Source organism: Schistocerca nitens, chromosome 9, assembly GCF_023898315.1.
Source record: "Schistocerca nitens isolate TAMUIC-IGC-003100 chromosome 9, iqSchNite1.1, whole genome shotgun sequence".
NCBI lineage: Eukaryota > Metazoa > Arthropoda > Insecta > Orthoptera > Acrididae > Schistocerca > Schistocerca nitens.
This window is the reverse complement of record NC_064622.1, coordinates 308,971,854-308,984,328: the sequence shown is the minus strand read 5'-3', so window position 1 is coordinate 308,984,328 and position 12,475 is coordinate 308,971,854. Positions and strand designations below refer to the sequence as shown.

The window sequence follows — 12,475 nt, the reverse complement described above, 5'->3', positions numbered from 1 at the left end:
GAGACTCGAAATCGAGAAAAAAATATTTTCCCGAATCTAAGCCGCACCTGAAATCTGAGACTCGAAATGCAAGGGGAGAGAAAAGTTTTAGGCCGCACCTCCAAATCGAAACAAAGTTGGTCCATAGTAATATGAGACACAATTTAGGACAAATTAATGACGATACAGCTGTAGTAGTTGGGTTCGAGTCATAAGCTTAGCAGTTAAGCTTTACCAGGTAGCCGTTGCTATGTGTCAGGCGCTCCGTCCGTATTTATACGGGTACCCTTCCTTTTTCACGTTTGAATTGATTGCTTATTTTTCTTTGATCTGATAAGTGCCGTTCTCTTTATTATAGGTGTTTCCATCACTGGAAGCTGAAAATGCATTACTGTACTGTGTCATGCATTGTTTGTCGCATTCTGATAATGAGGGTTTACAGCCTGTCGCCGCTCACGGCATGGCTTGCTTTTGTGTACGCTACCGCCGCTTACAATTAAAAAAACAAAGAGAGGAATCGTCTCATTAGCGAAACAATGGCAAGAGACTGCTATTTGTTGTTACTTACACTGCTGCTTTCTTTGATAGATAAACAAGAACCAAGTAACAGACTGCGTATGATAGAAGATGTTCTGAATGAGAGTTTAGCGAAAAAAAAATTTGTTTGAAAATCTTTGCAGACGCCTCTTTAGTACATTACATTCTGCACAGATGTTAGAGTCATTTTAGATTTAAAAATCTAGTCAGTTGCTGTGCTTCATTTCTGACTGTATCACTATTAGGCATAAGAATAATACAAATATAAACATGACATGATACGTATATTTTTCCGCGTCTGCTGTTGTCTCACTCTAGTTTCGTAGTTTATTACACGGACAGGATTTAAATGAGATAGCAGCAAACATGAAAGAATACATGGCAAAATGTTTATATTCAAATTATTCTTATGGTGAAGAGAATACTGTATGTGATTCACAATTCATAAAAGTTCCTATTAGCAACCATTTCTTCTCACAGGTAGGAAAAAATTCAGAACGCAGAGTTGGCCATATTGACAAACATCCCAAACAGTCTTGCCAGTCAGATTTTCATAGTACATTGAAATACATTGAAATGCTGCTACATTCGAAGAGGAACAATACGGAATTTGTATTTACTTTGTTGGATAATGTATGAAAATGCAGTGGTCGAAACTTTATTTATTTATTTATTTGCTGACGCAGAGGCTGTGGTGCCAGTATTTATCTTTGTGCCTGCGAAGCATGCCTGCGTAGCGCTACATATATTCGAGGACAGAAGTTAGTTGTGGCGGCACATACCAACATTTTTCAGAACTTCCGCTTACTTTGCACTCGATTCTAAGCCGCAGACGGTTTTTTGGATTACAAAAACCGGAAAAAAAGTGCAGCTTAGATTCGAGTAAATATGGTACTCTATGTGGAAAAATGTCATGTGGAGAAGGTTTCACCATTAAGTCGGGCTACCTTGAACATCATTTTGCCCCAAGAAAGACCAATGCGGCTTGTGTTGTAGTTACAGGCTTGGTAACTTGATGAAGAAGTGTGGAAGCAACACACAGAACGGAAAGAGCAGGCAAGGATACATAAAGATGCTGACAAGAAAGAAGCCCAGCAGAAGCTCTGCTCAGTGTACACCGTGGATTTACAGCCTGTCAAAGTAGCTCCATTTTTAAGTGCAAGTGCAGTTTATTATAAAACAAAGTTGGCAGTTCATAACTTTACAATGTAGAATTTAGAAAGTCATGATGCAGTATGTTACTGGTTCGATGAAATGCAAGGTGATTTGGTTGCAACATGTTTTGCCACATGCATCGTGGACACCCTATCCAGAAGGATTAAGGAAAATCGCCCGCGAAAGGCAAAGGTCCCGAGTTCGAGTCTCGGTTGGGCACACAGTTTTAATCTGCCAGGAAGTTTCATATCAGCGCACACTCCGCTGCAGAGTGAAAATCTCATTCTGGAAACGTCCCCCGGGCTGTGGCTAAGCCATGTCTCCACAGTATCCTTTCTTTCAGGAGTGCTAGTTCTGCAAGGTTCGCAGGGGAGCTTCTGTAAAGTTTGGAAGATAGGAGACGAGACACTGGCAGAAGTGAAGCTGTGAGACCGGGCGTGAGTCGTGCTTCGGTAGCTCAGATGGTAGAGCACTTGCCCGCGAAAGGCAAAGGTCCCGAGTTCGAGTCTCGGTCGGGCACACAGTTTTAATCTGCCAGGAAGTTTCATATCAGCGCACACTCCGCTGCAGAGTGTGTACGACTCAATTAGGCCTGGAAGAGCTGTAAAAAATGAGCCTACAGGTACCGACCTGAGGGCACTACAGTACCGCCCAAATGGTATTATTTACTACAAGTGCTCTTTCAACGAAGTGTGGCAAGAATTACAGATGTGTCCGAGGAAAGTTCTTGGAGATGTTTGCTTCCTGAAACTATACAAGGAAAGACGGAAAATCAATAAATCCAAATGGGATCATTTACAACAACTTAAATCGGTTCTTCCTGAAGATTGTCATAGTTATTATGACAACATTCCTTATGAATGAAAATTATCGCGGAGGTAATTGTGTGACGAGTATCAGTGCAGTGTAATTCTCTGTTGTTGCTTTGAGTGACGTTTAGGATTTTTCTTGAAGAAATGAGCAGACATTATCGCAACTATGTAAACAGTATATTTATTTAAAATGTTTCTATGAAATCTTTCAATAAAAATGATTAATGCTCCAAAATGTGCTCTTACTAGCTTTCCCAGCACCAAATACCGATCTAAATGTGTCAAGTTGTGTCGGGAGGCTGACAAACAAATACCGCATAAGTAACAGATCATGGCATAAATACCGAGACAATTCCACATATGTGCCATAATTAAGCTTTCTAAAGCATATTTTTTTTGTTTCACATTTTTATTTGATCCAATATTTCCTTGTAGTGCTACGACGCAAATTTAGCACCGCTGTGAAATGTATTAGGCATTTTAGACAGTTTTTTGTGTCTCATGTAAAATTCTTATTTTGCTACTTATGCGGTATTGTTTCTTCACCGGCGATATGTGGATTCCAGATACTAAAATTATCATCACTGAATTTGGATCATTCATGGTTCACTAAATGAGACAATTGCCTACACATCCTTATACTTACCTGAAACGAGATGCAAAATTTCAGGCTGAGCTTGATATAACAGTGACACTGTTCGATAAATTCACTTCTCCTTTCAAGACCCTCCTCTGAAGTTTCTGTATAAAAAGAAAAACAGTATTTCAATATAGTATGTTACTAAAGAGGTACACTGAAGTGAAATGTCTGCAAACGATCTCTTCCAAAAATCACCACAGAACCTGGACTGAATACAGTATCACCAATGATTGTAAGGTTATTTATGTCATGAAAATGGACTGTATGCCGACTTGATCAAGTTACTGTAAATGTTGACCATGTTTCATTATTAAACTGCTGTATTTTTATTTTATGTACTTAATTTGTTACCGAAAGGTATCAAATATCACATGATTTCAGTTCTGCTGAAAACAATTTTAAGACAGGAGCTAACAAAACATTTGTATATAAACTGCTATTTCATATGTTTTCATTATATATGGAGTTTTCACAAAATACTTTTTTCATGTATACCAATCTTTACCTCTATTGTAAATTAATTACTTCTGTATTTCACACCCACCCATATCAGGATTTAGAACATTGACCCAGCTTTTCACCAGGTAAACAAGTTCTACGAAAATATTCTGATTTTATAACCCTCCGTGCCCCGTAAATTACTAACTACAAGGCCACATCTTTACATTTTCTTTCTGTGTTTCTGTTTCACAACTTTCTGATACCAGGGCATAAGGATACCAAGAGATTTTAGTGATGCCAACAGTATCTTTGACTCTTACTGCCTCGCTTGATGTCAAATATTTCAATGTGCTGTGAATTGTAAGACATTGTAGGGCCACCTGTTGCTTCCACAACAAACTCACTCTCTTGCACCACACTTTGGAACAGTACTTCTCCATTACATATAACTTTGATGTCCTCTTGCCATTTATACGCATCCATATGCCCTTGTTTCTGTCCTCAAAAAAATTCCTCATCAGCATTCCATAGGTTATTACTTCTCCAAAACTTCACTGTTGCAGTAGTTTTCTTATGAACATCTCTGTTTCTTAATGTGTCTCTCTCATCAAATATGAATCAGCCTCTTTATAATTCCTATTTACTTTATTTATGAGCAACCTATGCTGTTGAATTTTCATTTTTTCTTTTGCATTCACATTTGCTTCTTCCAGTTGCATCATGTTCCTTCTGTGAGTGATAAGCCGGAGTTCTTTTAGTGGTACTTGTGAATTTTCACCTCTATTTCACTGCACTTCTAATGGTCTGTTCTTCCACATTATTTACTTCTTTATTACTGTAGTGGTGCCACCAGACATTGTCATGGAAACCAAGAAGTCAGCGCAACATTACTATCAACCTATGTGGCACCAATACTCAGATGGTGCTGGTCCTCAGATGTACCCTTAAATGAATCATGCCACACTCCAACATATAAGCCAGTGCAGGGTACTCTCTTCTCTATGCCTTGATGCAAGCAATGGAGTGCATGCCACAAGTGTTGTTATATTTGCTACCGTGTTATTCTAGTTGACTCTATTTGTAATAGATAGAACTCTGACATGGCTTGGACTGGAATTTGTTTGGGAATATAGACTTTAGATAGCTTGCACTTTTCTTAGTAGCATCTTGTGTATATATATTTTTTACATTAACAGTAACAGATCTTCCTTCAACAATACGCTTCAAAGTAGAAGCATACTGCCTCCACCTAGACCACTCGAATTCCTCAAAAACAATAACATTATGTACACGTGCATCATATCCGCCAAATCCGAATTCAGAACAAAACGGCAGATAAATATGCTGCTTTCGTGAAACGATTTTTTCTATTAAGGTGGACTTGCCAATATTTGTATCGCCATAAAGGTACAATTGTTTCTTACGCACCTCCGTGGACCGAAAGGCCTTGTTATACCACCAAAGTGCTGATACAAATATTGGCAAGTCCACCTTAATAGAAAAAATCATTTCACGAAAGCAGCATATTTATCTGCCATTTTGTTCTGAATTCGGATTTGGCGGATATGATGCACGTGTACATAATGTTATTGTTTTTGAGGAATTTGAGTGGTCTAAGTGGAGGCAGTATGCTTCTACTTTGAAGCGTATTGTTGAAGGAAGACCTGTTACTGTTAATGTAAAAAATAAACCTGGTATGGTTATACAGCATCGTGGTTTGGTGATATTTGTATCAAACGAGTCTAATATCGGTGACGAAGCTCTTATTTCACGTTTGAATGTTATTCACGCTGACTGTCACATTTTGCATTGTCGTTCTTTGAAGGCGGAACTGGATGCGTCGGATTCGTCGGATGTGGAAACCCCGGAGGAGGTTGTTTGCATATCGTCGGATGAGGATGATCCAGAAGTTTTGCGCTGCATGCCCGAGGCGTTGGATACGCCGACGGACGAATCTCAGTAGACCTTATTTTGGTCGTATGTGTAGGTGGTGCACAGAATTTACGCAAACTGATGGTGTACGATTTGAGTATGGCAAAATGGGTATTAGTGAAAAACATGACGAAAAGGCGAAGAACTTTGCCAAATTGCAGCATTATGATATAACGGATGAATTCAAGTTTTTTTCTAACAAATATGCTTCAGTAATAATTAATAAAGTAGTTACGTATGTTTATAGAATTAATGTCAGAATCGAACGTTTGACTTTGGATGAAAGGGCTAACAAAAAAATATTTGAGGATCAAGGTGCTCGTGAAAAAGTTCGTATAGCATGTACTAATAATATTGGTTCATTTGATCTTAATCCGGAGTGCTCAGCTGGTGTTCCATGGCGTAACTATAGTCGTAGGAATAGATTTAAGTTTGTAACGTATTCTAAACGAGAAACAAGTTCTGATATAGACAAGGTAAAATCATGGACTGACTTGGAGACTCAGTGTAAAGCAAAGAATCGTTTGTTTCAAGGAACGAACCCGTTTTATATTGGACTACAAATTGCTGGCGATGAACCAGAAAAAACGGATAATGTTCAGAGTGAAGTTAAATACCTAACATATGTTGTTAGAAATAGAGTTTATATGACTTTTTGTAAAAGAAAAGGTACTGTCACATTCTGAATAAAGGTTATTGTTTACAGCTAATGTCTGCGTTGGAGTTTTTTTATGCCAACTGGGACCATATCCGAAATTACCCGGACGACCTACGCCTGGCTTTCCTAGTTCCCAACAATCAACGAAGGATTGATGAATTAGCTATTACATTTTATGGCAACAAAATAACCTCAAGAGTTACTTGGGTCATTACTCACTGACACTCATAATTTTCACTTTATATAATCCTGTCGTGAGTTTACAATATTCCACTTCCATACGTTCACATTTCTGTTCATCACTAACAGGTTATGATTTGAATCTGACCACCTCATCTTGGTACGTTCGGCAGTTAATATCACCCAATCCCTTGGGCATTTACTTTGTTTCAATACCCAGTAAAATCATTTGACTTCAGTGTTATTCATACAATGCACACTGATATCTTCATTTCTATTCGTGACATAGGAAATACCTGATACACCACTATTGACCTTATTGACTTAAAACCATCTAGCCAGACACCACCATTCTCTTTTCACTTCACTTTATTAACCTGTACCACATCTAACTTGCGCAGGGACACCTCTCTCTTCTAATTACCCCGATTTTCCACAACATTCAGAATTCTAATATTCCAGGTGCTCATTCATAGAACTATAGCTTTATTCAACTTCCTCTTGATATATCCCTTCTACACAGGTATGGTTTAGAGAACTAAACAAGACTAAGCAATTCCTACCCAGAGATCCAAACAAGTCTACACAGATCCTATCTAAAGGTTCAAACAAGTCTAGACAGATCCTATTTAGAGATTCAAAGAAAGGACTAATTGCCTCTGACATATTCTGCAATGAAAGAGGACAACTTCATAAAGAATCCTAGAAGATTGCATGTTCTGTGGATGCATTTTCTGTCTTTAACCCTCCAGCCACAGGTAATATAAATGTGCACATTCCACTCTTTCTAGACAATTTTATGGGCCCCTTGTTACTGCATCGGATGTAATTTTTGCTCTGTTTGCACGCTGGAAACCACAATTTTCCCATTGAATACTTTTATGCTGCTCTGAAACATTGTAGGGTGCTGTTTTCTCATCAAATCTTTTTCTGTTGCTCCAGAATATCAGAGGTCACTATTTTCCTATCTGAAATGTCAGGAGTCACATTTTATACATACTCCAGTCTAACTCACTTACTCTAACATGTACCTTCTCACACCAGCAAATTAGTAACCATATTCTTCAGCTTGTCTGTGGAACCTTGCTTGAAGATATACAGCACTCACAAAAATTATTATTACATTTATTCTCACTTTTATAACACTGAACATGATTTTTGCATTTCCCACATTTTTTGTTAAAAGTCAAATGTGTGGTGTGAATTCCTATGGAACCAAACCGCTGAGGTCATTGGTCCCTAGACTTACACACTACTTACACTCACTTATGCCAAGAACACACACACACACACACACACACACACACACACACACACACACACACACACACACACACGCCCGAGGAAGGACTTGAACCTCCGGCAGGAGGGGCCACACAATCCGTGACAAGGCACCTCAAACCGCACGGTGTGTTAAATGTCAATTAAATATGAACTATAAATTAACTTTTTGGTTTTCTTGTTACATTCCTTTAATTTTATTCTTACAACTACTCTAATTATTGAATAAAAATGCCCCACAATTTTGTACGGAAATACTGGAAAATCACCCTTGGTTAGAGGATTAATACAACATTTTCCATAACCTTCTGCATCCCCAAGTTATTGGTCATTAGTGATTTTCAGCCCCTAAGCAGGCTAGTTATGTCTGGTTATGACAGACATACTTTTAGTTACAGTCAGCCCTATACAAGCATTTATTCAATCTTCTTCAGACAGCAGGACATGTATTGGTCCCAGCATAGTAATAATCATGCAGCATGTTTCTAAGCTTCTGTAAACCAGTTTTTCTACATCTTCCACCAAAATTATGCAAAAACAATTAACTGTGTGAATAACACTCGTGTAAGTACACTTTGGGGAAGTATTGAAACATGCTAATAAAATTCTTTGGACGTGTGACTGCACCAGGAAGTGATAATGCCAACCCTGATAACGAATGCCCGGAATAGCAGATGACATGCAGATCATGACATGCACACAGAAGAGTTTTATTGAATGGGACTCAGGCTGTTAAAGATGCCATATTCATGTCTGAAACCTACAAACTTGAATAAAAAGCAACTTCCATACTAACCTTGGCAAATATTTCAGCCATAAGTCTATTGGTGCGGAAATCTTGCTTACGCTTTCGTTCTGAATTTTTGTTTTGTGTCTCTGGTAAAAGACGATAGTGCCGCTTCGTCAAACTTTTCATCTGTTTCTGGGTGAACACTCGACGTCGATTAACTATTGAGAGAAAAAAAAAAAAAATCAAATTAGTGCACATTCACGAATTGCAAAAATGTCAAGAATAAATTTTGAAACAATCAAATAACAATTTAAATAAACACACATTTAACTGCCAAGCCATCTTACAGTGTGAGGTGGAGGGTACTTTACGTGTCACTGTCATTTTCATCCATATTCTGTGAACAAGGTGCAGGAAGAATATCATAACCCTTTGCTTGAACTCTAATTTATGTGATTTTCCCATTATGTTGCTTCTCCGTCCAGAATGTGCATTCTCATAATTTCAATGGCAGAACTCTCTATGATATACTTCTTTTGCAACATGTTCACTTGGAATTTGGAACTGGATGAGCATCTCTTTAGTGTTCATGTGTTTACTGAATGAACCAGTCAAGAATGCGCTCACTTTTCAATATTCTATATCTCTTCTATTAATCATACCTGGTAAGGGCTCCAGACTATCATCCAATATTCAAACTGATCAACTGAGAATTTTTTAAGCTATCAGCTTTGTGGATGAATTACATTTCCTTAGAATTTTACCAATAATTCTTAGTGTGGCATTTTCCTTTACTATAACTAGTCTTATTTGGTAGTTTCAATTAAATCACTTTTGACACATACCTGTACATTTTTTATGGCTGTGGCTGCTTTTAGTGACTGAATGCCAATCATATAAGGAAAGATGTGTTTGTATTTACGAGCAGTATGTTACTTTTGTTTAATTTTGATGGTCAACTGCCAGTTACTGCAGCAAATGCTTATCCTCTGTAGGTCTTGCAATTTCCTGGCATTGGGACATTTCTGTATACAATAGCATAACCTCAACAAGTTTACAATGTTGACCATTTACATACAGTGTGAACAGTTATGATCCTAGAAGACTCCTTTGAAGTGCACCAAATGCTACTTTCATATTTTACAATTATCATGCTCACACCCTTGAAACATAGTTCTGTCTGTTCGTAAGTCCTAAATCTAATAAATCACAAACACAGTCAAATATGTGTATTTTGTTCACTTGGTGTCGGTAAAAAACTGTACTGAATGTCCTCCATAAATTCATGAATAAAGCATTGACCTCGGAGCTACTTACGATCTAGTACCTTCTAGATCTTGTGAACAAACAGAGCAAGCTGAGTTTCAAAAAATAGCTGTTTGTGTAATCCATTGTAGCTGCACAGAACTTTAGCAGCATGGAAAGCAGATCAGCACTGTAACCAGGCCACAGCTACATCTTGCCAGCTGGAAAACACCCATGATGATACAGCAATTCAGCAAACACCACCACTTCTGAATGCTCCTGCATGCCAATGACCTGGGAGCGGGACAGCATTCAGGAAGCTTCTGCATTTGACCGACTGCTGTATGACAAAAGCTGGGCTCCTGTCACTAGGCTCCACTCCAGATGTTTCCAAGCAACATAGAAACACAGCTCATCTGCAGACTGAGAACAGGGCAGTGGTATTTAAACTCCCAGGTTCAGCCCTTCGCCATCAGCACAGCTGGGCCATGCTATGACATACAGACTGATCCAGTCATCACAGTACTTTTGACACAGCTATATTTGCTGTCCCCAGATTGTGAAGCAGCAATCACCCTCTTACTGCCTGAGCCCGGGCCACCAGCCAGCTGCTGCTGCCTCAATGGTCATAACTGCACACCGAGTTCCAGTCACCTCTATGCCGGCTGCCAGCCGCAGCCACTCTACAGCCAGCAGTTCCATGACCATTGCTGGGCCTGCCTACCTGTCTATCCCTGGCTACCACCTGACTCATCCCTGCACGCTGCCTGCTGCAGATACTGTTTTCTATGTTTGTGTATGGTTGTTAATAAAGAGTTTTTCAAAAAATATTAGTTGCGTACATAGTCTGCATCTCCAACCACCTCCGGCAGAGAATCACTTGCCCACACCTTCTGAAAGTACAACTGATGATGATATTATTGATATCATTATTATTATTATTATTATTATTATTATGATATTTGGTTTGTGAGGCACTCAACTGTATGGTTACCAGCAGCTGGAAAGTACAACCCTTTACACTATTTTCATTCCTACAAAGTATATTTTCACCCTCCAAGAAGGCCATAACACACAAGTATACAACATGTTCCATGATCCTGCAACGGATTGACTTTAACTATACAGGCTATTACATTATGTTCTTCAGTCCATTAACTCTGAAAACTTGAATGACTTGCAACTTTTTCCAGTTGCTTGGATCATGCTAATGACCAACAATAATCTGCTTCTAGAACTGGAGCAAGCTATCTTGCATAATCTACATAGAACCATGTAAATATCACATTTCTTCCACTGAACAATTTAAGTTGATTTCCTGTTGCTAGCATATATCTCAGTACTTCTCATCTTCTTGTTCATGCTGTGATTGAGAAAGAGGAACCACAGAATGAACTAACTAAATAAATAATAATTTATTTATTTATTACATCAAAAAACATTTACAAAACAGATTAAAATGTGTACAAGTGGATATCAAGAAAACAAACACCTCACATTATTAAACTAAACTTTCTGACCAAAATGTGGCCACTTCAAATGCTTCTGATGAGCAGGTCCTCCATTGTGCATGCGACAGGGCACAAACTGCACTGTAGCAGATAGTCTGTGTTCTACTCTTCTTCACATTCACTCACTCACACACTATGAACACCACATAAATGCCCCACTTCTCAAGACTGACTCTGCCTCTGGTGCCATTGGAGCATAGCCTTAACAGCCTACACTCCAGGTCTTCCAAGTTGCCCAATACTCTGTAGAGCCTCACTCCATGATGGCAAGCATAGAGGCAGTGAGCATAAATACTCTGTGACTTGTACAATTCTGTGTGTTGTGTTAGACTTTCAACTTAGTTTAGTATTCCATTCTTCATGCGTTACTGAATCTGACATACCTATACATGCGAGTATTAATGTGTTGTAATATGTGGAAATAAACCATTAACTCTCAGAAGTTAACCACACCCCTATATGTGTGAAAGGAAGTCTCTTGTCCAGCACAAGCCACTAATAAATTTTCTGAGTCCTAGCTTGCTACTTTTGGGTTTGCTTGCTGAGGTGTTTTAGTATGTGTCACTAATGATCTTAATAAACTATTTCTTGAATTCAGATGATTGTGTACTACCTGATATTAAAATAAAGAAGGGCCACATATGTTAGTGCCTTGGTCATTTCTTCACAATTGCTGCTTCAAATATCAGGCAGCATTATTCAGGTGATACATTTTTTTCTGTGTTAAGTAACAATATACATTCCCTCACAGCCGTAAAACCTATGAATCCTTTGAATGGTAAAGGCTTTATGCACCGGCATAGAACTTCCCAGCAGTTTAGGAAATGAAACTCAATAGAAAACAATGCAATTTGGAAAGATTTTCGATGTATGGTAACATATACACTGCCTATTTCTGTATTACAAAAGTATGAATACACGTTCCACCAAATACAACATGGTAGCTTCTGAAGCACTGAAATTGAGATTGCACTGTGTGACGCAATTTTGTCAGCCAATCATAGCTTATGTCACATGATCTCACCATCCAATGACAGCCCACATTCAGAGCATAGAACACATGATGTAGACAGCCAATAACATCATCACTGTTAAGTAGTGCAGAAACACAACTAGGAAAAACTAATGGTTTAAGTTAGTATACATACAGTGCAGCTACAAGCTAAGCTTTTACATATAATACTGGTCATCAAAAATTTTTTGCTGTTTCTTCCCAAGGGTGTGGTTAGGTGGGATCCGAAGTGTACAGCATAAATTGCAGCAGATGAATGTTTCTGACAAGCATGATTATAAATTTCATTGCTGTGAACCAAACATCTCATGGGTTATCTGGTTGAATATATGTTCCGCCGAGCACTTCCGACTCTTTCATAG

At 38.5% G+C, this 12,475-nt stretch overlaps 1 protein-coding gene across 3 annotated transcripts in view; it reads right to left on the bottom strand.

The window, feature by feature from the left end:
• The window catches only part of LOC126203551 (uncharacterized), an 88,320-nt gene that overhangs the window by 9,092 nt on the left and 66,753 nt on the right, over window positions 1-12,475 (bottom strand). For 2 of the 3 annotated variants that reach the window (XM_049937872.1, XM_049937873.1), the window contains exons 9-10: window positions 8,412-8,563; window positions 3,130-3,224 (exon numbers count right to left, since the gene is read on the bottom strand). In XM_049937872.1, coding sequence (XP_049793829.1) covers window positions 3,150-3,224; window positions 8,412-8,563 — 227 coding nt within the window. In that variant the 3' untranslated portion in view covers window positions 3,130-3,149. Of the gene's footprint in view, window positions 1-3,129; window positions 3,225-8,411; window positions 8,564-12,475 lie in introns of those variants that run through there. The other variant, XR_007540297.1, reaches the window with a different exon arrangement.